This window comes from Coturnix japonica, chromosome 5 (assembly GCF_001577835.2).
Source record: "Coturnix japonica isolate 7356 chromosome 5, Coturnix japonica 2.1, whole genome shotgun sequence".
In the NCBI taxonomy this organism is placed as follows: domain Eukaryota; kingdom Metazoa; phylum Chordata; class Aves; order Galliformes; family Phasianidae; genus Coturnix; species Coturnix japonica.
Window position 1 is genome coordinate 34,687,579 of NC_029520.1, and position 25,309 is coordinate 34,712,887.

At 52.1% G+C, this 25,309-nt stretch overlaps 1 protein-coding gene and 1 long non-coding RNA gene across 2 annotated transcripts; one reads left to right on the forward strand and one right to left on the reverse strand.

Annotated features, from left to right (window-relative positions):
• Positions 1 to 1,590: 1,590 nt before the first annotated feature.
• On the reverse strand, positions 1,591 to 6,938 carry LOC107315155. The gene is made up of 3 exons (XR_001555800.2): positions 2,980 to 6,938; positions 2,741 to 2,830; positions 1,591 to 2,356 (listed from the first exon to the last, which is right to left on the reverse strand). It is a non-coding gene; the product is annotated as an uncharacterized LOC107315155 (long non-coding RNA).
• Positions 6,939 to 10,921: 3,983 nt separating this feature from the next.
• JDP2 (Jun dimerization protein 2) lies at positions 10,922 to 25,240 on the forward strand. The gene is made up of 4 exons (XM_015865210.2): positions 10,922 to 11,023; positions 20,405 to 20,628; positions 23,554 to 23,658; positions 24,187 to 25,240. The coding sequence occupies exons 2-4, from the start codon at positions 20,428 to 20,430 to the stop codon at positions 24,370 to 24,372; spliced, it is 492 nt and encodes a 163-aa protein (XP_015720696.1). The 5' UTR covers positions 10,922 to 11,023; positions 20,405 to 20,427; the 3' UTR covers positions 24,373 to 25,240.
• The last annotated feature ends 69 nt before the right edge of the window (positions 25,241 to 25,309 follow it).

Below are 25,309 nucleotides of genomic sequence, written 5' to 3' on the forward strand. Positions count from 1 at the left end.
ACAAATCTGATTGCTTGCCCTTTACTGATAACTAATAATGTAAAATAAGTCTTGATAAAGAGCCAGATAGCAACCTGATAAGAACCAAATGCAGAAGCCAGGGGCATGAGCAGGGTGGGACCTTGGGAGTTCTGATGCTGGCAGTGTGTGTCTGAGAGTTCTTGTGACTTACTTGAGCTATGAAGTTCTGTATTTAAGCTTTTCTTCACTCAGTACTTGGAATCAGAAGTCAATTCTATTCCTGTGCTCCTTCTCTGAGATGTTTTAATTGAATGAGGAGTGTGGTACAGCAACCATCAATTTGTGCTTTATTTGCTGGCAGTGAGATCCCAGAGACAACCACACAGCTTTCTGTCACTCCTCTGCTGTTTGAAGAGAAAGATCCCCCAGCAAAGAAAGCAGAAAAGCAGATTTATGACTGTGGGGGGGTTTCTGTGATACAAGCCAGGGGCTGGAGTAGGGATGTGAGTGGCCAACCAATCCAGGAGTACATGGAAGCAATTCCTCTGAGATGTGCCCAAGCACCTGGATACCCCGTAGTGCTAAAGGGTGCATTGAATACAGGGCAAGCAGATCTGTGGGTGAGAGGAGGAACTGCATCTGTGGGCCCAAGTGAACCCCAACATCCAAATTGGAGAAGAGGTAAGGTTCCTCTGTGGTAACTAACAGTGTCTCACTGATATGCCATTCATAAAGAAAGGGGGTTGAGGCCAGCACTCTTCAGTATTTTGGGGCTTTGGCTCAGCTAGTGATGAGTCTTTTATTTAGTTTGGTAACACTGGAGCAAGGTAGCAGTATTTTGTCCCCTTTGCAATCCTGAAGCCTTAGTTTTATTTAGCATGGGAGTTAGTGCCAGCTCCAGAGGGTTAAAATGTGAAAGGGGAACACCCTTTGCTTGTGCCCTTGACCAGCTGGTTTGTTGATGATTATCTCCTAGGTGGCAATCATAAGATATGGGGGAAAACGTGACTGAGAGGGTGCTGGGAGAACTGAGGCAGTACTGTCCGTCACCTGCCTCAGCAGTGAAATAGGAAGTGGGTGACTCAGGACCTAGGGACACAGCAGGGGCAGGAGGGAGGTGACAGCTGCCTTGCAGGACTCCATCTGAGACTGTTCGGATGCTGCCCATGGGAGTCAGCCTCCGTCACCCAAGAAGCTTTTTGGGGGAGAGGTATTCCCAGCCTTGCCTTGCAGGAATCCCACCTCATGGAAAGGTCAGGCTGTTGAGCACTTAATCATGTAAAAGTATAATTGATAAACATGGAGAAAACAGATGAGGAAAGGGGCTGGTGGTTGAAATTGCTGTTTATCCTGAAGGAGGTCATCAGATTGCAGCCACAGCTGCATAAGTTGTCTCTCTTAGGCTAAGAGAAATAAGTGCAAAATGAAAATAGACAGTAAGAACCAGGCACTTCAACAGCCAGATGGGCCAGGTCGTTCAGGTTGGATATAAGGAGAGATTTCTTCTCAGAAAGAGCAGTAATGTGGTGGGAGGTGGTGGAGTCACTGTGCCTGGAGGTGTTCAAGAAATGTGTGGATGTGGACGGAGGGACATGGTTAGTGGGCATGGTGGGGATGGGTTGATGGTTGGACTAAATGATCTCAAAGCTTTTTTCCAACCTTTATAATTCTATGATTGTCCACAATGAGCCCAATCAAGGCTGCATCAATTTCAGAGATGCTTATCTTTCCTAATCATGCTGGGTAAAAATCACCCTCTAGCCCACCCAGATCCACTGCTTGATCCTGGCCCGGCTTGGAGGCCTGGTGCTGAAATGTCCAAAGAAGGGATGGAGACTCCCGTGGGGCTGTTGCTGGGAATGATTTGAAGCTCACATTTCCTCTTGTCCCTGCCTAAAGGAGACCTGCTCTGAGTGCTGTGATCATGGGCGGCGGAGAAGTTAACTGCAGCTGAGGACACATCTGCAATTTAGTGTAGATAGGTTCTTTCCACAGAGGCTCAATTTCTGCATGACCTAATCTGGGTTTGCTGATTCTCTGTGCTGTGAGTCACAGTGTGCATGGTCCTTTGGTCACTGCTGCAGGGCTTCGCAGTGTCTTTTTGCTCTTCCTAGGGAGAACAGCTCTGACTTGGGTGCCATGTGCTCTTTGATACTTCTTCTTTTATGCACGATAAGATCGTCACAATCTGCAGCAACAGTAGGTTGTCACCCTAAGACTTTTGGAACAGCAAGCAATATGTTAAGCTGGCTGGGATCTGCACTGGTCCAAAATGATGCCTGTATGAAGAATTCCCCCAAATGAGCCATTGGCAGTTCCCAGGAATTAAAAACCTTGGAGAGAGTCGGTCCCTGGTGTGAGGCAGCCTGTCTGGTCAAGGGAGAGCTCTGCAGAGCTGGAAAGAGGGGAAAAAATCTCAGTATGAAAATAAAGCAGAAACTGGCCATTCATGGGAAGGCAACCTCTGGCTTCCTCAGCAGCCCGCCCAGCACCCATGGGGAAACTTTTGCCATAGGTAAGGCCGGCCTCTCAACCTAAGGGCTCTCTACCCTACCCTGTACCTAATGGGCCGACTGAACCCTGAGCTTTTGCAGATTCCCAAGCTGCAAGCGTTGGGCCGCGGGTACCAGATTAGCTCTTTTTATTTCCTTTCATTTAGCGGGATCCTGCAGAGCTGGGCAGCTGCCAGTCAGTCTGTCAAGACACGAACTATTTTGGGAATTTTTATGATGGAACAATATTTTTTCGGTAAACAAACGGAAAGCTGTTAAACACGGACCTTCACCTCGCAACTCCCGGTTCAGCTCCCTCACTGCTGCGATGCCACAGTGCCTGTACTGTCCACTCTGCACAGCTCCCTTCATGGCTCCTGCAGGGGCAAAACAAATAGCAGCTTTTTTCCCCCCCTTTTCATAAACTCCTCAACAAAAAAAAAGAAAAGAGAGAGAGGGAAAAAAAAGAGTCGTTTTGGTTTATGCAGCAGAAGCATTTTCTTGGTAGACTTAACCCCTCACTCACCTGAGGGCAAGCTTCGTGTTGGCTTGTCAGTGGTGCTGAGGCTCTGCTGTGTTACCTGGCTGTGCAGCATCTAACCACCTCTCAGGCTGGATTTCCTTGGGATTGCTGGAGTACGAATGCAGCCAGCAGTGACATGGGGCTGATGAAGCTCAAAAGGAAGACTTCCTTCTTCACAACGCCTGTCAGTGGGAAGCCCCGACGGAGTTATGGAGTGCAGAGGAAGGTGCTTGTGCAGAACTAAGCAGTGGAAGGAAGGGCAGAAACCTGTCCCACTCTAAAATGGAGGTACCACATCTCTTCAGAAAAGCCCATAAGGGGCCCATTTGTCCTTTTGCTACCACAGGCTAAAAACTGGTTTTGTGATTGCTGCCCAGGGGGTTGTGGTGTCTCTTCTGGAGATATTCAAGACCCACTTGGACGCCAACCTGTGCAACCTGGTGTAGGGAACCTGCTTTGGCAGGGGGGTTGGACTCGATGATCTCTGGAGGTCCCTTCCAACCCCTACGATTCCATGATTCTGTGATTTCTCATGTTTTCGTGTCAGTGAAGAGTCTAGTTTTACATGGAGCACATCTGCCTCAGACTTCAGGAGAATCAGTTGGTGCCAATCAGCTGGAACAAGCTGAGACATTTGCATGTACTAGTCCATTCCACGCACACTTTGTCCACGTCACAAAGGCGTCTTGTGGTTTTCTCCAGTTCCTGGAATGTCCAGTCCAGCTTGTACAACAGCTCTGGCTCACAGGCCTTCCTGGCAGCCCACTAACCACAGAGCATGCTGATTGCTGGAGGGTCTCGAGGGATGCCACTCTGCTCCTCTCGTCTGCTCCTTGTTCCACTGTCAGACTCATCAGGGAGTTGTAGGTTACCCCACTGAAACCTCACACAGTGGGATCTTTGTTTGCCCTATCCTGATTCTGCCTTGAGGTCTCTCCTGTAACTTATTAACTGTTCTCACTCTGAGGCTCTGCTGCTAATGACTTTCAGAGAATCCTTTAGCATGGTCCCACCTTCTCCCCGGCTAGCTGTCTTCCTTTTAACACAGCAAGTCCTGCACTTCCCTCTCTTATCTCCCAGTTTCTTGTTGATACAATCTTGACAAGTCAACTCTGGAGCCTTTGCACCTCACCCTACTCCCTCACATTCTGTCGCTTCTAGGATCTCCCATGCCCATCCATAAGTGTGTCCTTCTTCCCTCTAACAGGTTCTGAACACTCTCCCCCTCACCCCACTGTTCCTTCTCTCAGTGCTGTCTGCACAGAGTGCCTTGGCTCTGTGTTCCGAGGCCTGCTGCTGTGTAGGAACAGAACTCAGCCCCACCATGGGCACAGCACTCCAGCTGTGCCGCCCTGTGAGTGATGCACACCCATGCTCAGCTCCCCTGGTACTTAGGGCATTCCTGTTCTGCAGATGGAGCTATACGGACCAGTTTCGTCAATTGTTTTGGATATCATGTCTGCACTTTTAAACAGACACCTAAGCTCTCCAAATCCATACAGCTATTATTTCTCGTGACTGCAGCTTCTACTATCTACTAATGGAGTCCCACTCCTACTTCCTATTTTGTCTTCCCTGCCTTTACCCACTCACTTCCCCCTCTCTTTATTGCACCCCACATCTTAGTCCCACGCATTGAACTCATGCATGTTTTACTGGACCACTTGGCTCCCAGCAAATAGCCCCACTCTATTCTTTATCTATCTTTCTCCCGAACTGATTGTGCTCCTCTGCAAGACATTCCCTCTGTAACACTCAGTGGCTTACCTAAATTAGTGTCTTTTGTGCCTATCGCTCATTCCTGTTCCTCCTGCTCAGCTTCATTCCTCCCCTGAAGAAGGATTCTCTTTCTGCTGCAATTTTATGCCTCCAGCTTTGATCCAGCTTGGTATCCTCCAGGTCCAGCTGTGCTTCATCTTCTGTAAGAGCTCCAGAAGCATGGCCACGATGGATGATTGTACAGTAGGTTGTGCTGATGTGACTTTTTCTGCCTTGCCTAGCGCCTCTCTGAGCCTTAGTCTTAGCTTTCCAGCTCTGTTTTCTCCCTGACAGGCCCTCAGGGCCAGCTTTATGATCCTCCCTTTGAGTGTGAGCCTTTACCTCATTCAGGCACAACAGAACACATTTTTTGCCCTTGTAGATGCCTTGTAAATGGGAGGAGCGGGGAAAAGGTCTTGAATAGATAGAGACAGTGGCAAAAAGTTGCCCTGACCTGGAGCATGGGGTCCTGCCTTGTCTTTGCCTGTGCTTCTGGGGAAATTGTTCTTTCTTTCAGCTTCCAACCTGCAGGCAGCTCCTGGACCTCGGTTGTTTGTGACACTGCCATTTGTTGCCTTGGAAATAAGTGCTGTTTTATCCCAAACAGAGCCTACAGATTCGCAGCGCAATCCAGCGAGAGGAGCAGCTGGTTTCTCCCATCTCTGTCTTCTTTCCCATTATCCTCCACCGTTAGATGACAGGAACCTATGATTCAGTGTTGTGTTCGTGTCCCAGTTCTATCTACCAACGTAAGCTGGGGAGCCATATTTCTGCTGGATATGGCGTGCCTTTGGGTTTAGCATCATCATTTGGCTTCTCAATGGAACTTGACTAAAAGCCTAATATAAACAACTTTTCTTGCTGACTTCAATGGTGACCACAAGTGATAGGCAGAAGGAGGATTTGACACCCATGTTTTCAGCTTCCTGGGGCTTTGTAGTTTTGTTTCTTATGCTCTCAGCCCCCTGCAGGCTCATTTGGCTGTTCTGTCACTTTGGACACTCTTGTGCTCTCTGCAGCTCAGCTCTGCATTCACCTTCCTTACCTGCAGCTCTCCAGAGGTCTGGCTGCAGTTTGGCTGTGGCTGTGTGAGGGCACCGGATGAAGGATGTATCTTCATGCAAGTGTCTTTTTCTGGAAGCAGTTTTCAGAAGAGAGGTTGGTACTGCGCTACAATGGGATCATGACTCTACTAAGCACTTGTGGAGCCAGAGAGATGTGGGTGCTCTAGAGGGCTGAGAAGCCCACAGGATCTGAAATGATCCAGAGAGTGAATATCTCCAAATCTAAGATCAATCGCTTTGCAAACAGTTCACCTTTCATTCTTTGTCTTTATTCTTTGTGATTCAGTTTGATTTGTTTGAATTCTATTCTAAGGTTTATGTCTTATCCAGCGCTTTGCTGCCTGGGTGCTGTTTTTCATTGCCAGAGCAAACAGGAATGGGTAAATTTAGGCTGGAGATTAACAAAATGTTTCTTCCTTTCTTAGCAGTATGCTCTTTGAGCAGCTTTCTAGTGGGAACAGTGAGAGCAAAATCCAAATTGGTTTCAAGACTGAGCTTGGTTTGTTTATGATAGGGATTATATAAGTGATGGCATTAGAGCTTGTGACTGAGTTCAGCCATCTTTCAGTCCTGCCTTCCTGGGGGGCAGCTAGGTTTAAAAGTCAATTGAAGACGGGGAGATTGTTTTCAAGTGCAGTACTGGAATCAGGGGCAGAGGGGCAGAGGACTGTGAGGTAGGGTCATCAGGAGGAGAAAGGAAGAGGGCTGCCTCTCCGATCCTTGCTGTATTGAGCTCGTTTGTTTATCACCAATTTTATCCTTTCTGCAGTGAGTAACTGACTGAGGCTCCTTGTGCTGCACCATTAATCTGTGGCTTTCCATTAACAGGCAGGTGCTTGTACCCGGGGGACCACCGTGCTGACTGCCAGCGATTCCTGGCATTGGGTACTACGGGAGTTAAGCAGCCAGGCTGGAGTGTGCAAACAAACAGTCAGGCCTGTGCTAACAACCCTGCTTTGTGCTGGTGGGAAGCACAGGCTCCAACTTCTTCCGATTTCTCACCTGTCCAGACTGGTACAGAGAGAAAATGCCTCTTGGAACTGCACAGAAAACCACACCTATTTACAGTGGATTCCCCAGGGCCCTCCTGTGGGGTATTAACCCTTTAGCCCCAGGTCCAGAGCCTCCAAACGCTTCCTTTGGCAAAGCAAATCTCCCTGCTGTCCCTGGGGAAGGCGGCCCCCCTCTGCTGCAGACACATCCAGTGCCCCTCTGCTCCCTGCAGCAAGGCACTGCTTTTCTTCCCTCCTTATCTGCTCAGTTCTCTCTGTCCTTCGGGCAGCTGTGTGTAGGGCTCTGTCGGTGGGCGCCAGGCTTTCCAAAGCAGCTTCCTCCCCCAGAACACAGAATTTCTCTGCAGTGTTTGGGTTGGAGCTGTGATCACCCTCTGTGTTGTTCTCAGACCCCACTGCGTTTCCCTGAGATACTGGCTCATCCCTCCCCTTCGAAATACCCTCGTTCTTCTTCCTGCTCTCTCTGTTTGCTTTCCTTCTTTTCCCTGGTTTCTGAGTTCTCTCGGAAGGAATCCCGTGCTCCGGCCTCCTTGGGCTGCAGTGTTGTGTTGTTGTTTTTCCTTTCGTCGCTATGGGCAGGGATTTCAGATACCGAGCCAAGGAGAGGAGGGAAGAAGGGAGGCAGAGGAGGAAGGAGGGAACGTGGGGGGAGGGACAGAGAAAGTCAGGAAAGTGAGAAAGTGAAGTGTGCAGGGAGCAGGGTAAAAAAGCCATGGTGAAGGAATGAAGTGGGGAAGGAGGAGAGAGAGCGTTGTGGAAAGGAAGGCTTTGGGGTAAATATAAAGGAGAGCTTTTCCATTGTCCCTCTTTATTAATAACACCACTGCAGCAGGCAGCAGTCTCCAGAGGAAGGCAGGGAACCTCACCGTCTGCTTAGGGTGCGAGGTGGGAGAAATTATTCAAGGCAAAGAGGTACCATTCAGACAATGAGCATCCAGCCCCAGAGCAGTCAGACAGGAAAGATGGCAGCAGGGAACATGGGAGGTGAGAACTTGGTGGGTAAGGAGAGAATGTAAAACACAAAAACATACTAAAACTCATTCTTTAAATGTGATGGAAGTAGGAAGCCAGGAGAGGGCTGACAGATTGACTGAGAACATGGAGGAAAGTAGGGCAGCTGAGGAAGGTAAGGGTGCTGCAAAGAAGCCAAATAGTTCCTAAACCAAAAACCAAGATAACTCCCTACCAGTGCAGCTCTGGGTACAGATGAGGCACCCTTAGGCCATGGAAGTTATTAAAGGAAACGTGGATGTGTCAGAGAACAGCATTCCCCTGATCAGGCAGCAGCGCGTCAGGAACAGCGACTGACAGAGACCAGCAGCTGTGTGCAAAAATAGAGGAGGGCAGAGCTGCAGCGAGCTGCAGATATACGTCTTATTTCAGTCCCAGGTACATTGCTGGAATGGCCATTCAGGCTCTGCACGTCCCCTCTGCACACCCACCTGCTCAGCTGCATAGCAGAGAGATCTGCAGCTCACTTTCCTCTGCAAAGAGAATTGTGCTCCTGGAGCTGCTAGGAGTTATGCAGTGCTTCCTGCTGTAGGATCTGTGGCAAAGTATGGGATTGAAACAAGTTGTGAGTGGGCTATTTCAAAGCCATTTCTTATCGAGGGAGCTGTGCTGGCACCACCGAAATGTGACAAGGGAGTGAAGACCAAAAACCCCAAAGGCTCCAAGTGGTTCATGCCTGGGAACTGTGCAGGAGTGGTTTTATAGCAGGATGAGAGCTGACCCAGATGGTATTGTATTGCCACTCAGTGAGCCTGGGATGCACCTTTATTGGGAATACTCTGTGTGCTTCTCATCACCCCTGCTGGGAAAAACAGGGGAGATAAAGGCAGATGCATCCTATATACTTTAAAGTCTAAGCCAGAGCCTAACCAACAAAGATAAGAAGGAAATTCCTCTCTGATAACTTATCCCACAGCTGCCCAACATAAAGACTACTTAGCCAAAAGGCTTCAGCACTGTCAGGGACAAGCTCATAGGCGGCAGTTGCCAGACCTGGTATCTGCTCAGTGCTCTATATAGGCGAACAGCCGGAGAACAGTCAGCCCAGTCTGCAGCCCAGACCCAGCTGCTTTCCCCCACACTTCCCTGCTGTGACAACACTCCACGGGCTGTAGGAGATGATGGAGTTTGTATTTTTGCTCCCCATGCACAATGACTGGAAGTTACTTAAAAAGATATACATAAAATCAGCTAGAAATTAGGTAGGGTTAGATGATGGGAAGAGCTAAACTAGAGCTGAGGCCAGTGGGGATGGTGCAGCATGCAGACAGAGGTGGCTGAAGGGCAGTGGCTGCCGAACTCAGGTCACTGCCACCCTCTGCTGTGGCATTTGTCCTGTTTGTGCTGTAGGTGGGTGCTGGAGTGTGAAGGCTGAAACTTGGTTGTGTCCTTCAGCGGATGGTTCCCTCACTGCCCATCAGGTTTGTGTATGATCCCCGTGCTGAAGGCAAAGGAAAGGATTAGGAACAAGGGGCACAGAGCTATGAGGATGTGGGGGATTTAGGTCGGTGGGTGATGTGAGAAACTCTGTTCCTTCTCCAATGTTACCTGCTAACTGGGGGAGCAAGGAGCCAGCCTTAGGCATGGGATCAGGCAGAGCTCCTGCACAGCTCTCCCAAGGGCTGAGAGCAGCTCTCTTGCAGTGGAACTCCTGAGCTTGTGCAGCTCTGTTTTGCCATAGAGTTCACTGTGTCCCTGATAGCTTCTTTGTCCCCATGTAGCACTGCTGGGCTGTGTTCCCACATCCAGGAGCCTTCACCTTCCACACATTTCATTTGGGACAAAACCATGCGGATTGTCCCTTTGCTCCGAGGAGGAGGAGGAGGCCATCCTGCAGGCAGGGGGTACTGACAGCTTTTTGCACTTTGTGCCATGGACCCTTTCCCCAGCTCCCGTGGCTCCCTTGCAGGTGCTGCTGTTCCCATGTGCTTCATTTATCTCTGTGGCAGTGGTGGAGCTCAGCAGCCCCAGTCGGGCGGCTGTGCTTGCCCAGCGCTCCCTATCCCTCAGCAAGCACTCTGCTCGTCTGGGGCTCTTCTGTTCACTTTTACCCACTGAAACCGCAAATTCTCAATGAATTCCTATGCCCAAATGAAACTATATCTGGAAAGCAAACATGTTTTGTGTTTACATGAGGCAAAACCCATAAGCGGCAGTGAGAGCGAGGAGAATTCCCGTGTGAGATGAGAGCTGGACCTGTCCTGCGCTGTGCAGTTCTGTCCCCTGCTCAGACCCAACTGCACCGCCCGGTTTGCTGTTCCCGGGGCACAGATGGAGGGACTGGGATGTGCTGATGGAGGGGGGACTGTCAGTGATGGGCAGCGTGATCGTGCCCAGAAAGGAGCTCTGTGGGAACTGAATGGGAGCGATGATCGATGAGCCCGGAGCAGGAAGACGGAGCTGCTCTGGGAGAGCATCGATACGGGTGCATTCAGTTCCTGCAGCGGGTCTGCAGGGCTCTGCGTGAGCCGTGCTTCCCCAGCAGCCTGGCAGGTGCAGGTGAGGGAGGGCCGGCGGTGAGAGAAAGAGGAAGGAAGCGATTGGCATCCATGCAAATGAGTTATCGGGAAGGCCCCGGTCCCACGGCTGCTCCCCCGTCCCCACCTGACATCCGCCTGCAGCGCCAGCGGCCCCCGGGATGTGCCGGTGCCGGGGGCCCGAAGCAGCGGTGCCGTGAGCCGCGGGCCCTTCTGCTTCTCCCCGGCTCGCCTCCATCCCGGCCGAGGCTCGGGGCGGCCGGCTCAGCGCACAGCGGCGCACACCGGGCCGGGGCACAGCGCGGGGCAGGGGGCGGTGGGGCCGGGGGTGCCGGTACCGCCGGCTGGTCCCACCCCTGCGCGCCGCTCCCCGCCCCGCGGCCCCGCTCCCCCGCCCGCCCTCCCTGACGTGTGGCGCTGGCAGCCCAGCCGGTTCCGCATTCCCGACCCCTCCCCGCAGCCCGGGGCCGCTATATAACCGGGGCTGATGCAACCCACCCCGCCGCCCGCCACAGCCTGCGGGAGGCGCGCACCGGGGCGGCGGGGGGCGGCGGCGGGACGAGGCGCCCCGGCTGCGGCGGCCGGCACCGGGACCGACACCGGCGGCGGGCGGGGCCCGGGGGTCGGGGCAGCGCCGGGCGGCGGCGGGGCTGAGCCTGCAGCCCGCGCCCGTCCCCTGCGGCCGAGCCCCGCGGGCACCCCGGCGGCCCGCTCCCCGTGCACGGTGGGTGCGGGCGCGGCGCGGGCGGGGGGTCGCCGGGCGGGCCGGGGTGGCGGCGGGGGGCGGCGGAGCCCGGGGGCGGCCCGCGGGCGGGGTGGAGGCACGGCACGGCACGGCAGGGCCGGCGGCGCTGCGGGGATCCACCCTCCCCCCGGGTGCGGGTCGGAGCGGAGCCGCCGTCCACCCCCCACGTCGGCCCGTCCGGGTCGTGCGTGGGGACTGGCTTCGGGAAGGGGCAGAGCTCCCGCGGGGGCGGCGAGCAGCAGCACCCGGGGCCGGTGGGTGCCGCACCGCGCTGCGCTCCACCTGCCGCAGGTGGGGCTCCGCGCTGCCCCGGTGCCGTGCGGACAGCGCGCCCGGCTCGGGCCCGGGGAAGGAGTGGGGCCCTGCGAGCCCCTGCGCTCCGTGCCGTCTGCTGTAGTGCTCAGGCGTGGAGTTGAATGGAAGTCGCTTTCTTTCGCTCCGGGAGGCATTTCTCTTTTTCCATACTGCGGAAATAGGTTTGAGAGCAAATCGGGGAAAAGGAGAAATACCAAGAGAGCAAGAGCCCCATTATGTTTCCATTTTCCTTTAATGAAGGCCCTGTGGAGGTGTATTTGAAAACACAGGGTCTCCTATGCCTTCAAGGAGGGTGAGAACACAGTGCTGGCTGCTTCCAGGGCCATATGCAGCGTATGGTGGCCAATGAAATGGGGCCTGGCTCGTTCTGTTGCTTGTCTTGGCAGCCAGCTTCATGGCTTGTGTTACCAGCCCTGGAACACAACCACTGCCAAACCGTGTGTGTGTGTGTGTGTGTTTGGACTCGGAGCTCAGCAGAAACAAAAATCCAGCAGCTCAGACAGATTTTTTTTTAGCTAGTTTTGAGGCGACTTGTGTGAAGAACTCTATGTGGAAGCCATTGCCGGAGCTGCAGTGGGATCTGGCTGGTCAGTGCTTTTGGGGGACACCTGGGAATGCTGTATGTTGGAGTTCACATCCTCAGCGTGACTCCTGGTGATTCAAAAATGAGGAGAGCTGTCTCTGTGGGGGTGAGTGTGTGGGTGGGAGCTGCTGTCCAAGGCATCCCTGTGTCAGCCAGTGGCTGGCTGTCAGCTCCTTGGGTCCCTGGGATGTAATGAGGTCGGCCGGGCGCTAACTGCAGGTTGATGTTCTGCTCCTCACCGTGGATGCTTCTCCCTCCTCTGTACAGCTGAGCGTGACCTTCCCTACAGGATGCAGCAGTCTCTGCGCTGTGCTGCTGTCTGTGGAGGAGCAGATCTTCCCTCTGCTCCCTGTGCCCTCCATTGCTGCACTGTGCCCTGTTTTGCTGTTCTGAGCGGTGCTGAGCATCTGCTATGTGCTTTTTCACTATGGTGACATTTGCTGCTTCAGCTGCGTGGCCTGGGCCAGGTACTTGGCAGCATGCAGCGCTGCGAGTGTGTGAGGCTCTTAGAAGCTCTTCTCCCTAAGGAGGCTGTGCAGCAGGGCAGGGAAAACTGTGGTTTGTAGCATCCTGCAAGTGTCCCGCAGTGCGAGCCCAGTATGGGACAGGCACAGCAGGCCTGGTGCTGTCTGTCTGGGCTGCTTGCATGGATTGCTGTGTTGCACTGACTGCCCAGAAACCAGCCCAGCACTGCAGGCTGTTTGCTGTGCAGTGGGAGCTGCAGATCTGTGTGATCCTCCTGCTGAGCAGGGCTACTGCATCGAGCTGTAGCTGAGTGACCAGCATACAGCTGGCCATGTCAGCATTCTGAACGTGGCTTTTTGGGGCTTGTAGCCCTCCTTGTCCCCTGAGGTTGGAGTTCTGTGCCTGAGGAAAGTCGTCTCTTTGCAAAGATTCCAATCCTGCCCATATGCGGCTGTGGAATGCCTTGGGGGATGTCAACACATCTGCTGTTCACCTCTGTCTGAGCTGCAGCCTGGCTCAGGTCAGCGTGTTCCCTCATCCCTAATTCCATTTCAGCTGCTCTGAGCAGGAATAGGACAGCTTTCACCTTCCTGCTCTGTACTGCCCACCAGTGTGCAGTGTGGTGCTGTGAATGTTGGCCACAAATGTCTGCTCCAAAGACAGGTAATTAATTGCAATAGCTGCAAGGAGCCGTGCTGCGCTAGGTGCTGTGCAACCCCCTGCTGCTACAGGTTGCTCCAAGTCAATCACTGCATTGCAGTGGTGGGGGTATAGCATCCTGCTGATCCATAGCTTTTTACTACCCTGAGAAGGGATGGAGTGAAATGCTGGGAAAGGAGGAGGACAACTGCTTTCTCCACTCATAATGGGAATAAGTCACTGCATCAGACAGGTGTGGGACCCGGTGGTGTGATGCAGCTGGAGGGGCTGCAGCATGACAGGAGACTGTGTACCAGGCTGCCCCTGGGTGTGGTGCAAAGAGATGGGTGCCCCCCTGATGGAGGAGAGCAGGGAGGCAGCAAGGTCTGTGCTGCTGTCAGAAAGCTTTCACAGCCTTCTGACTGGGAATGTCTTGGGTGTTCACGCTGCCATCTGAGTGCAGCTCTGTGTTCAGAGCTGAGCCAGGCCGTTCCCACTCAAGAAATGGGTTTAGAATTCCACCTCCTGAGGATGTGCCCTTCAAAGCTCCTTCCTCTCCTTAGCACTGAGGCCCTGCAGTCTGCTTGCAGCAGCTCAGTAGTCTTGGATGAGGTGTTATGCAGTAGGGTATTCACAGACCCTGCAGTACTCTGCCTGCTCCACAGGGTTAGCCATGGGAGGGAGCAATGGGATGGGCAGCTGGAGGTGTCTGAAAGGGGCATAGGTGCTGCTTTGGCCTTGCATACCCAGGGCTGGGTTGCAGGAGCTGTCTGTCCCTTGGAGATGGAAGTGAAGCGTGGTGTCAGTACGGCATTACAGTGCCTGGAGCACAGAAGTGGCATGCTAAGCTGGTAAGCCATACTGTTGCTGTGCCTCAAACTGGTGTTCAGGAAAGGGGGAAATGCTTTGGATGCTGTGTAACACTCATTAATCCTGTAGCCTTGCTGAGAGGGGGCAGGCACAGTTCAACCCAATGGGTGTCTCTGCAGTGCTTTTGGGACACTGCAGGTGTTGGGTTCCTCTGCATCACTGGGTTCAGCAGATGAGTGAATGAATGCACGGTGATGGTTAAGACCCTGTTTGCAAGCAGTAGTACACGGGCAGCTGAGAGGGCGGGTTATAACCAAAGGGCTTTGCTGCTGTTGTTTTGATGGTTGGCAAACAACCTTGATACTGATCAGTGTGGCCTTTGACACTAGAAGTTATTGCTCTTAAAAAGTACAGATGAGGAGAAGCCAGGCAGTGCTGTACCACAGGTCACCCCACAGTCTACGTCAAACCAGGCGTGCTGTGCAGATCCCAGTTCCCTGGGGAAGGGAGCACTTTGCATTCTACACAACAGAAGAAAAAAGAGGCTGCAATCTCCTGGCACTGGGAATGTGAGGTAGTGGGTTTCTGCCTTCGGCTCCGTGGTGCTTCATGCTGGGTGCTGAACCTTGAAGTGAAAGTGTTTCTGGGCTCCAGTGACCCTCAGCCCCCTGCAGCCTCCCCTGCCAGATGTGCCTAGATGAGGAGAAGCAAGTGAGCCTGCTTCAGAGCGAGCAATAGCAAATTGCTCTGCCTTTGTTTAGAAAGTTGCATTCTTGAGGCATGAGAAGTTGGGCATGTCAGGAAAGGGCTTTCATATAAATCATCCTCCTGCCAATGAGAAGGAACTGGAAGGATGCAACGTACATACAGACTGAGCAAACTTTATGGCCTGGAGCAGAAATGGTACAAATTGACATTAAAGCCGTGATACATTCTGCAGGCCAAATGTTGCTTCTCATGGATGGCAATATTGCCTCGGTTCTCCAGAGCAGAGTTCTTGCCTGTTGGCCATGAGCAGGTGAAGGGATGATTGCTGTGACGTAGATGCTCCAAGGCTGTATGTACAAGCGGTAATAGGATGGGAAGTGCTGATGTACTGATGAAGAGATCAAAGATGCTTGTGTGGTGGCTGGCAGACTCTGGCAGGTCTCCTGTGCATGGCAGCTGCTGGGCAGTGGCAGACACCCAGGTGGAGCCTGGCTAGAAGCAGTGGGCAGGCAGCAGGGAGGGCTGGCAGGGCAGGCTTGGCCTTATTGCTGAGCTTTTTGTTGTGGGCAGAAGAAGAACCATGGTGGTATTTGCTGCGTGGCAAAAGCCCAGGTTGGCAGTGTTATGTGCTGGACTGCACATAGGAAGGGATCCTGGTTCAGCCCTGCAGATGTCAGAGTGCAGTACAGCTTCTGTTGGAAGAAACCGTGACTTACAGCCAGCATCTTAACAAGAGGCTGGAAATCAGATTGTAAATAGCTCCCACCATCACTGAGGAAGCTGTCAGCACTGCTAAGACAGCAATAGCAATCAAAATTGAAGTGTGGCTGTCAGGACCTGCTTTGTGATGTTGTGGTCCTTTCTGCACAATGACGCAACAGTCACAGCTGGTTTGTAGAGGAGCAAGCAGCACACCTGGGTGAGTGAGGGTGCATAGGGCGGACCTGGGGAACAGTGGGTACAAATTAAGGCTGCTTCTGTACAGGGAAATGAATGTATGACTTTTGCACAGGTGGCCATTTCTGTGCCAGGTTTAGTCTGTGGGTAAGAATAGCACTGAGGAGGTGGCAGAGGAGCACGAATGTAGGGTAGCACGCGGAGTACAGCCCTCAGGGAACTGGGTTTGCGTGGATTGTGCCTACACTCATCAGATTTATGCTGTAACTGCTGTGCTAATATCAGCTCCTTTAAAAAACAACAAAAATTATTATTATTGTTATTTTTTTTATCTTCAGAGTTACTAAAAAAAAGCAGCAAAATCAGCATAGAGAAAAAGAACACAAAACCCTCAAGTAAATGAAGACTTGAACTGTAGGAAAAGAACAGGAGTGGATGCAGGGACATTGTCACTGAAATGCTGAGCAAAGGTGTGGGACAGCAGCTCAGTGAAATGCCAAAGGTCAGACCCCGTTACAGCACTTGCTGTGACAGGGAGCATAGGAGCAGAGCTGAAGCAGTACAAGCTGAATGTTGAGCCATGGAATCATGTGCTGCCCAGATCTGTGCTGTAAGATCAGTTGTTGAAGCGAGCACTGAATGACACAAGCTGCTCATCATTAGGCTGGAATTCTAAGAAAGCCTCCTCTGTCTCATCATTGACTGTGGAGCATCTTGAGATGCTATGGCACAATAATAAATAGCACTGGTGCAGAACGTGCAGCTCCAGTGAATGTGAACTTGAGCAGCTGGCATCATGCGGATTGCAGTGTCAGATGTAAGACTACACACGTTCTCTTTCCCCTTGCTGCTCTGCTGTGGGCTTTATCATGTGCAAGTGCATAGCTGATGCAATGCAGGAATTATGTGGTTCAGCAGTGGGACACCAGTAAGCTTGGTGTCACTGATGGCACAACTTCTCTCTCATGTGAGGACACGCTGAAGGGTTGCTTGATATGGAGAATAACGTTGGTGTTAATGATAATTGATGAGAAGAACAGATCTAGTAAGAATCCCAGCTAAAGAAGTGTTAGAAAGTGGAGGAGTACAGAAGTGAGTTGGTTCTTGTTCCTTAGAAATAACAAACACTGCAAGGAAATATCCAGAGAGGAATTATAGCCTGGCAGTGTACCAGCTGTATTCCTCACGTTCAGCAAAGTCTGGTTATTGAAAAACTACAGCTTGAAGGTCAAACTCAGATCCTGAACTGTTCTTTCTGCTCTAATTTGTGAGTGGGGTAGAAATATGCTGGAGCTATAGGCAGGCTTGGCAGCATCTCCCAGAGCAAGGCCTCAGTTACCGAGTGTTAAATAAAACAACGTACTTTGGCGTTCTTAACGTGATTGAAGTATAACTCCTTACCTCCAGTGTTATCCAGAAAAGGTAGAAATATCTGAGACTTGGGTTGGAACAAAGCAGTTGATGGAGAGAATCCCTTCAATCAACAGTGAGAGGCAGTGCCTGGGTTTGGGAGCATCAAGGGCTGGGCTGGTTTAGTTCTCGCTGCCCCCTGCTCTGCAGAGAGATGGCATCTCTCCCCATTCCTGTATTCTGTGGTTGCAGCCCTGCTGGGAATGATTTACATTCCTCTCCGAGGTCTAACTTGACTCTTGGCACTTCTCAGTGTGCTCCTGAGCTTTCTGACTCTTAAGCAGAATCTCACTTGGAGGAGTCATTTTCTTTTTTCTCACTTAGTTCTCAGCTCATTCTGATATGCAGGTTTGTGTTCTTCCAGGTGGCTATTAATGCTTTGGTTTGAACAACTTCAGGCTTGCTTTACACAGATGTGCATGCAATGGTGCCTTGCCAATACAGTAACTGGGTCTGGGATAAGTTTTTAGTGTCAGGTAGGTACTGGGCCAGCTCATTCACTCAGACTGTCTCAAGGCACGTTAAGACACCAGGTCAGAGGCTGAGGGAAAATGTGGTGGGTGAGATAAAATGCAATATTTTCCACAATCATTATCCAACCCATAAGTTATAGTCACGATGAATTCTGTGTAGCAGAGGACCTTCACAGTCCAGCCCAGCGTGTAGGTGTAGTTGGCTGTGCGTCGTGATGCAAAGCAATTAATTAAATCCGGCCCCCCAAGTCCAGATTGAATTTAAACATCCAGCTCTGGACTCAAGCCAGGTCTCAGCCTGAAACATGTGAAAAGGCGGACCAAGGCCTCAGATGAATGTGAGCTAGAGCAGCTCATGCAGTATTTACAGAAGGTGAGCTTTGAAATTCATATACTTCTGCCACTGATTTCTTTTGGTTTTGTTATGCCTAAACTGTTGAAGTCGGGGGTGGATGAGAGGGATAGATGACAGGGATTTAGGCACAGATCTCCTTGCCTTTGGTTGCACACAGCCTAGTGCAGGATGATGCCTTCATTCTGGATGCCTTTAGCTACACATGGGTCTGAAAGGCAGGCAGGGAGGTGGCTGCAGCTTGTAGCATTTTGAGCAGTTGTGATCTGCTCTGTGCAATGCAGCCACTGCAAACGTGGAATTGCAGCTGTCTGCTTGAGAGACTGTTGCAGAAGAATGAATGCTTTGTATTGTTTTAGGGCTCTGCAATCTCAGTGAGCTGACATGTGGTCTTTTCTGAGGTCAAGTGTCACAACCAGGTATTTTCTCTTTTGCTTTTATGGCCAAATGGGCAGGAATCTGTTTCTCAGGTAGTATCGCTTTCCTCCAGAAGTTACTCGTCTCCTGTCTCTCCCACCTGCTCCTTGTCAGGCTGACATGTCCCTGTGCAGATGACTTCCCCAGCCCATCATTCTCCCTGCATACCAGCACTGCTCTTTCTCATCGCTCCTGAAGGATGACCAGGGGAGCAGAGGGCTTGCTTCCCACTCACTGCATGCCACTGCTTCTGTATGGTAACACTGTTGCTGCATTTGCTTCCTACGCTGATTATCAAGTCCTGTTGATTCGCACTGCTGCCTGCTGAGCACACTTTTCAGGACAGCTTGCACTGACACCTGGATCTCCTTGGTGGCAGGATAGAACATATGACAGCTCACAGCATATAGCAGAAGCACTCTCTGATGTAAATCCCTTGCTCTGTCACACCAGGATGGCTTGTATGGCACCCATGCTAGGAGCTGTGAAGCTTTCATTTGCTTCTGTGCTCTGGACTAACCTGTACAATTGGCTTTCCTTCCCATTCATTCCTCATCTCCTGTTCCTTGACATTAACAAATACACCAAATAAACTCCTGGGCAGGAAGACGTGCCAGTGCCAAGAAATCTGTAACATCTCTGTTTCTGGTGATTAACACTTCAGCTTGTTCCTGCTGACCCTGCTCTAGCAGGGGTTAGACTAGGTGACCCCAGAGGTCCCTTCTTCCTCAGCTGTTCTGTGCTCAGTGATCCATCACTCATGTCTCACATGCAGCTTTGCAAGGGATTGTGGCCTGGTGGCAATACAGATCTGTCACCCAGAATGGCCATTGTGGAGCAACTGTGGTAGCTGGCCTGGCACAGTGTGTGCCTGCATAGCACTTGCCCCTTGCCTGCTCTTCTAGTGGCCAAAAGCAGATGCTTCAGAAAGAGCTGGTTGGGTACACACTGCTCTTTGACTTAATGCATCTCCTGACTCTGGCAGTCTGTGCTGTCAGAGCTTCCTTCACTTTCCACAGATACTTGTTGAATCCTGTGTTGTTGCTGGCCCCAAGTGGTGGCTCTATGGGGTCTTAGTTCCACTTGTTAGCCAGTTCCTCTGTCTTCACAGCTCTCCAGGAGCTGAGTCTGCAATTCCTCTGTTTCCTGGTGCAGGCAGGATAGTGTTGCTGCCCCAAGGCTCCCCGTGTGTGTTGGGATCGGTTTAGCTCGACAGAGCAGCACAGGAACATGTTGACGTGTGGTTGTGTTGAGGGTTTGGGAGAAGAATGCTTGCTGAGTGGACAGAAGTGACTCTGCATGTTGTAAGTGGGTCACTTGAGAGTGTCCCACGCCTGTTACGCAAGCAGAGATGTACTTATGCTGTAGCCGACAGCCACCTGCTCCCTTTGCTTTTTGGCTGGTACTGCAGCTCCAGCTCTGCAGGCTTCTCATTTTAGGTCTAATTTTATTTCTTCATCTCTTAGCAGTCATTCTTCACATTTCCTGGTAACCCGCTTTCTTCTGCCTATCAATGACTTGCCAAAGCTTGTCCCAGTCCTATTCTCACCCAAGCTGTACGTTTTTTATTTTCTGATAGAAGAAGCTTTTTGCACGTTGCTCCATTTCCCCTCCCTTCCAGCCTTTGTCTCCTTGTGTTTGTGCTGGGAGATGTTTGCTCAGTAGCAGGCTTTTCTCTCAGCAGCTTTTCATTGTTCTGTCCTTGATCGCAGTGTGCCGTGCCCCTAGTCAGCAGGCTCAGCCTGTCCAAGGCACATTGCGGTCCTCATAGTGCCATTTGCTTCTTATCTACTACCTGCTCATTCACCAGCATTCAGTAAAGGACAAACCACAATCTTCTCTAGAGAAAGCTTTGGCAAAACCAATAGTCTGTGAGGCCACATCACTGTTTATCCTGTAAGTCACTGCAGCCAATCTCCCTTCTAGTTTAAAGCCATTCCTCTTTGTCCTGTTGCTATCAGACCATGTAAAAAGTTGGTCTTCTTTCTGCTTTTAAGCTCCCTGCTCTTCTCCAGGCTGAACAAGTGCAGATCCCTGACCCTTTCCTCACAAGAGAGGTGCTCCAGCCTTCTGGGCATTCTCATGGCCTCCTCTGGACCACTCCAACAGGTCCACCTCTTTCTTGTGCAGGGGCCCCAGACCTGGATACAGTACTCCAAAGAGGGCCTCACGAGGGTAGAGCAGAGGGGGACAATCATCCCCTTAGCCCTGCTGCCACCCAGAATAGAATGGAATTCTGTGCCATGCTGTGAGCCAGCAGTAACGGGCCATATGTCCTGCTCTCTCTCCAGCCTGCGGAGCTGCTGCCCCTGCTATGATGCCCGGGCAGATTCCCGACCCGTCCCTGACGGCCGGTGCACTGCCAGGGCTGGGCCCCTTGACAGGACTGCCTGGCACCACCCTGACAGCCGAGGAGCTGAAATACGCCGACATCCGCAACATTGGGGCCATGATCTCACCACTCCACTTCCTGGAGGTGAAGCTCGGGAAGAGACCCCAGCCTGTGAAAAGCGAGGTGAGTCCAAAGGCTGCTGTCAGAGGGCTTGTGTGGTGCTTTCCTCCCATCTCTGGTGGACGTGAGCCCTTGGTGCTGCACAGCATCTTCCTTGTGTTCTTGGCTCGTGTTTTAGCTGGCTCCTCACTGCTGCTGAGTGTTTGAATCTCCCACTGCCTGCAAACAGAAATCCCTCAGTTTGAGGCCCCAGTTTGCTACTCCTTTTGCAGCTTTTGATCTGCAATAGCTAGAGAATCCCTGCAGCTGGCTGGGAACATGCTGGCACTGGAAAAGGATGTGGTCAGGATGCAGCTGCAGGCCTGATACCTATAGCAAAGCAGCACTTGTAGTAAAGCTCTGCCAGCATGGATGTCACGCACCAAACAGTGGGTGCAATATTCACATGGCTGTATGTCCTGTGGAACAGAGAAAGTCTTTAGGCTGTGTGCTGCCCTCCCAGGGCACAGCTCCTTTCCTCTGGGGCACCTCAGACCTGGCCCTGCAGCAGCTGCTTGCTCTCAATGCCTGTGTGGATGGGTATGCGGTCCCACCAGCTCTGCATAACAGGAGCAGGGTAGCTCTGCCCCGCTGTAAGCACTTAATGTGCTCTAAACTGCTTTCCTCCACACTGCGTGGAGGAAAGACAAGGCGAAATCCATGGACAGCCCCTGGACTGCCACCCTTTCCTGCAGCCTCCTCCTCCCCTACGTGGCCTGTGGAGCCAAGGAGTTGAGAATGGCAAATGGAGCGTCCCTGGCATGGGCTTTGCAGCAAAAGCCTGGAAGAGCTGAAGCAGTGGCTGCTTATTCCATGAGTAGCCAAGAAGCAACCCACGCATAGTTTTGCAATGAAGCCTGCAGCTGCTTTCCTATTGCAGGGAGTGGGAGCCCAAGTAGCTTGGGCACCAGCATGCCCTGCTATGTGCAGGAAGGACAGGCAGCTTTTTCTTCTGTGCTGTGGGCAGCAGCATCCCCTGCCATGGGGTGTCTGTCTGTGGTAGGACGTACAGAGCTCACCCAGTGGGTGCTGGGCACTGGTGTGGGGGAGGTGCAGAGCCTTGCTGAGCAGCCTGTTCTCTTCTTGGGACAGCTAGGAAAAGGTGCTGCCAGGCTCCTCTGCCTCCAGAACCCACACAGGATGTGCCCCCTGGACCAGAGACAGCAGTTCTGCCTCTCACACTGATGCCAGCCTCTGTCCTGGATGCTGCTGGCCGGAGCAATTCAGGAGGCAACCCAAAACCTCCTACCAACAGGGCTCACCTGCAGATTGATTGCTACAGTATGTTATTGTTATGGGGGGTGATGCTCCATCATCTTCCCTTGTGCTTCTTACTGAGCTGAGTCCTAGCACCAGGGTCACATCACCATTTGAGCTGAAACAGAGGTGGAAAGGAAGAAGGCTGCTTTCTTGAAGTCACAGGACCAAACCTGTGGGCAACAAAAAGGGGAGCCAAGAGTTCAAGTTCTGCTATCTGAGCGGAGCTCACCTCCTTGTAGGCCCTAGAGGATGTGGCTCTTTGCTGTGCTTTGTGAGGTAATGGGTAAGCTGAAGGGGACAGGGGAGAGTCAGCAGACCGCTATTGAACAGAGCAGCTGGGTATGGAGACATGGTAGGCATTTCCAGAGAGACAGTGAGGGCTGCACTGTTACTTTTCCCCCAGGGCATGGAGTTAGGGCCTTCCTGGTCATTTCTTCAGTGCCAGCACTGGCCTTTGGGGCATCAGTGCAGATCCCCCCCTGGTTTTCCCAAGTGTAGTGCACAATACCTCATGCACTGCTGTGGCAGTGGAGTGATTGCAGTCTGATGCTGTGGGAACTCTGTGTGGTTTGTGCTTTCATGTCACGTTGAGATATTCTGATTAGTGGGACTAGGCCTACAGGAATGTTAGCAGCTTGCCTGGATTGGATGATGGCCCTCACAGCCTTCATTTCCTGCAGGCACCACCAGTATATCTTTGTCTGGGACACTTTGGTGGCCCTCACTTTCACCACCACTTTGTGGCCTCTGTACTGGAGATCTACAGCTCCATTTGAGGTCCCTAAGCCCAAGAGTGAGCAATTAGACTGCTCAAATGGTGTGTGCTGTGAAAGGCTCCTCTGGGAGATACCTTCTAATCACACTCACCTGGGGAGCGCTAAAGAAAGGAGGAGGCTGCCTTGACAAACAGGAGCTGCCCTTAAAGAACATGCAAGTAGGCTGTGGATGTGACTGTAAACTAAAGGTTTCTGCTGCTATATCTGAAGAGAGTATGCTGTGGGATGTCAATTGCTAGGAACGAGGCAGCGCAGTCTGAAATCTCAAATTTCAAAGTCCCAGGCCAAATGTGCGTGATTATTGTTTGTGGGTCTTAATGACAAGAGGGTCTTTTTTCTGCTATATCTGTGTCCCAAAGCACCACGAGATGCTGAATTTGCAGGACTTTTTGGCACTTCAAGTTTTCTTGAGAAGGAGCTGGTTTGAGTCCTTAAGTGTAAGCATGCCATAGGCCACTTTCACAGGCTTTCTAGTAAAAATCCATAAGTATTTTGATTACGGGTTTTCAGCTCATAGGGTTTATTAGCGTGGTCTGTGTGGCTTGAATCAGATAACACTGAGCAACTGAATCGTGGCAGGCAGTGCTGCTGTGTCCTGCTTCCTTAGCAGGGATACAGCACTGAGGATGCAGCACTGGAAGTGCAATGAAAGTGGGCAACAAACAGGCTCAGCTGGGAAGCTCCAGGTGACCCTGCATCCTGCCTGTAACTGTGATGCTTTGAAAACTCAGAATGGTACTTCTAGATGTCTATATGTGACAAGCTATGCTGTTCTGGCAGCAATGTGCTTGATTCCTGGTGAGGACGGGATCATGTTGCTGGTGGGAGTAGTGTCAGGGCTTCTAGGGGCTCCCAGCTTCCTTCCATGCCCCCTCCTTGATGATCTGACCTGGACTTCTGCATCTCATTGCAGCTTGATGAGGAAGAGGAAAGGAGGAAAAGGCGCCGAGAGAAAAACAAAGTGGCAGCAGCGCGATGTCGTAACAAGAAGAAGGAGAGGACGGAGTTCCTGCAGCGGGTGGGTGCCTTGACCTGGAGGTGGGCTTCGGGCTCTGATATCTCCCTGTATCTGTGCTGGAGCAGGAGCTCTGTGTGAGCGTGGCACAGGACGGGCTGGATGCCCGCTGGCCCCCTGCCCGAATTACAGGAGGTTTCCTCATTCAGAGGCCAGATGCCCTCTGGTGGTGGCCTCGAGACAAAAAGCCCTTCTAGCGCCTTGCAGGTCCTTGCAGACAGAGAGGCGAACCTTTTAACATTTGAAAATGCAGGTTTGTTTCCCAGCATCCTCCCAGCCTGTGGAAAGCAGCCAGGCACAGGACTGCTGTAGCGCAGCAGAGCCCTGTCTGAGGATATAGCTCTATTTCCTTAACCTGACACAAGTAATGGACTGGATAGGAGCTGCCTGAAGAAGTTTGATGTCTTGGCACGTCTTCAGGCTGCTCCTTAGCCACAAGGGCCAAGTAGCAGCGGTTTGTTGGCCAAGTATTTCTCTTTGTACCTTGTCCTCGTGGAGCAGTCACATGTGGTTGTGTTTCTGCCATGTTAGGAGTCTGAGCGCCTGGAGCTCATGAACGCTGAACTGAAGGCCCAGATAGAAGAGCTGAAACAAGAGAGGCAGCAGCTGATCCTGATGCTGAACCGGCACCGTCCCACCTGCATCGTACGGACAGACAGCGTCAAGACGCCTGAGAGTGAAGCCAACCCGCTGCTGGAGCAGCTGGAGAAGAAGTGAAGGTGTGGCACTGGAGGAGGAGACCAGTGCGGGGTCTTCCAGGGACTCTAATGTATGTACCGTATGAAGAACTGCGCACCGAGGCCTGGTGCATCCAGGACCCAGTGGGCTTCCTTGGGAACTATGGACCAAAAACATTTGGGGACAGAGAATATTGGGAATCTGTCAACCGTCTTACTCCATGGCTGAGCCCAGGAGCAGGGCTGGTGGCGTGGGTGAGGGCGACCTCCGTGTGATACCTCATCACGGCCCTTCAGCCTGTTTGAGGCCCTGGGGACCCACGGCGCACAGAGGAGGAGGAGGTGGGAGCAGACCTCCCACTCGTCCCTCTTCCCCACAGCCCTCAGCGTGCCCGTGGGGCGCAGGGACCGTGTCCTGCCGGAGCCATCCCCACATGCTGCCGCCGCTCCCGGCGCACACCCGGCACGGAGCCCAGCCGCAGAACCACAGACACTTGACGCGCCCCGTGCGGTGACAGGCCCGTCGGGGCCCGGTGGCGCAGGCGCCCCACACAAGCACACTCTCAGTATAATGTTTACAGCCCAGCTGTCCGTGTCGGCCGTGCTTTTGAATGCACATTTTTACACTTTTTTTTTTTTAAAAGATATTTTTTACAAAGTTTTTATACAGCAATCTCTATATGGATTTATATAATCACTAGACGTGATCCCATAGAAATGTATGTTACGATGGTCTGTTTGTTACAAACGCATATGCCGCAGTTATCTCCATTGTGCTACCTGTCTGGCAGCGGGCTCCTTCTTCCCAGCCCAGCAGCCCTCTGCAGTGCTGCCACTGCCACCTCCATCCATGTATGTCCTTCATAATACTCAGTTCTGTATCTGCCAGTAAATGTTACCTTTATGTACTTCGCGCTCCTGTGCTCTGTCTGGGTTGGGCCGTGGTGGGCTCTGGATGGAGCTCAGCCCCAGGATGG

Bases quoted from the DNA above. Each gene is read 5' to 3' on its own strand.
- JDP2 (XM_015865210.2), top strand. From the start codon at position 20,428: ATGATGCCCGGGCAGATTCCCGACCCGTCCCTGACGGCCGGTGCACTG. The intron at 20,629-23,553 runs GTGAGTCCAAAG...ATCTCATTGCAG, and splicing joins CCCAGCCTGTGAAAAGCGAG to CTTGATGAGGAAGAGGAAAG. The intron at 23,659-24,186 runs GTGGGTGCCTTG...CTGCCATGTTAG, and splicing joins GGACGGAGTTCCTGCAGCGG to GAGTCTGAGCGCCTGGAGCT.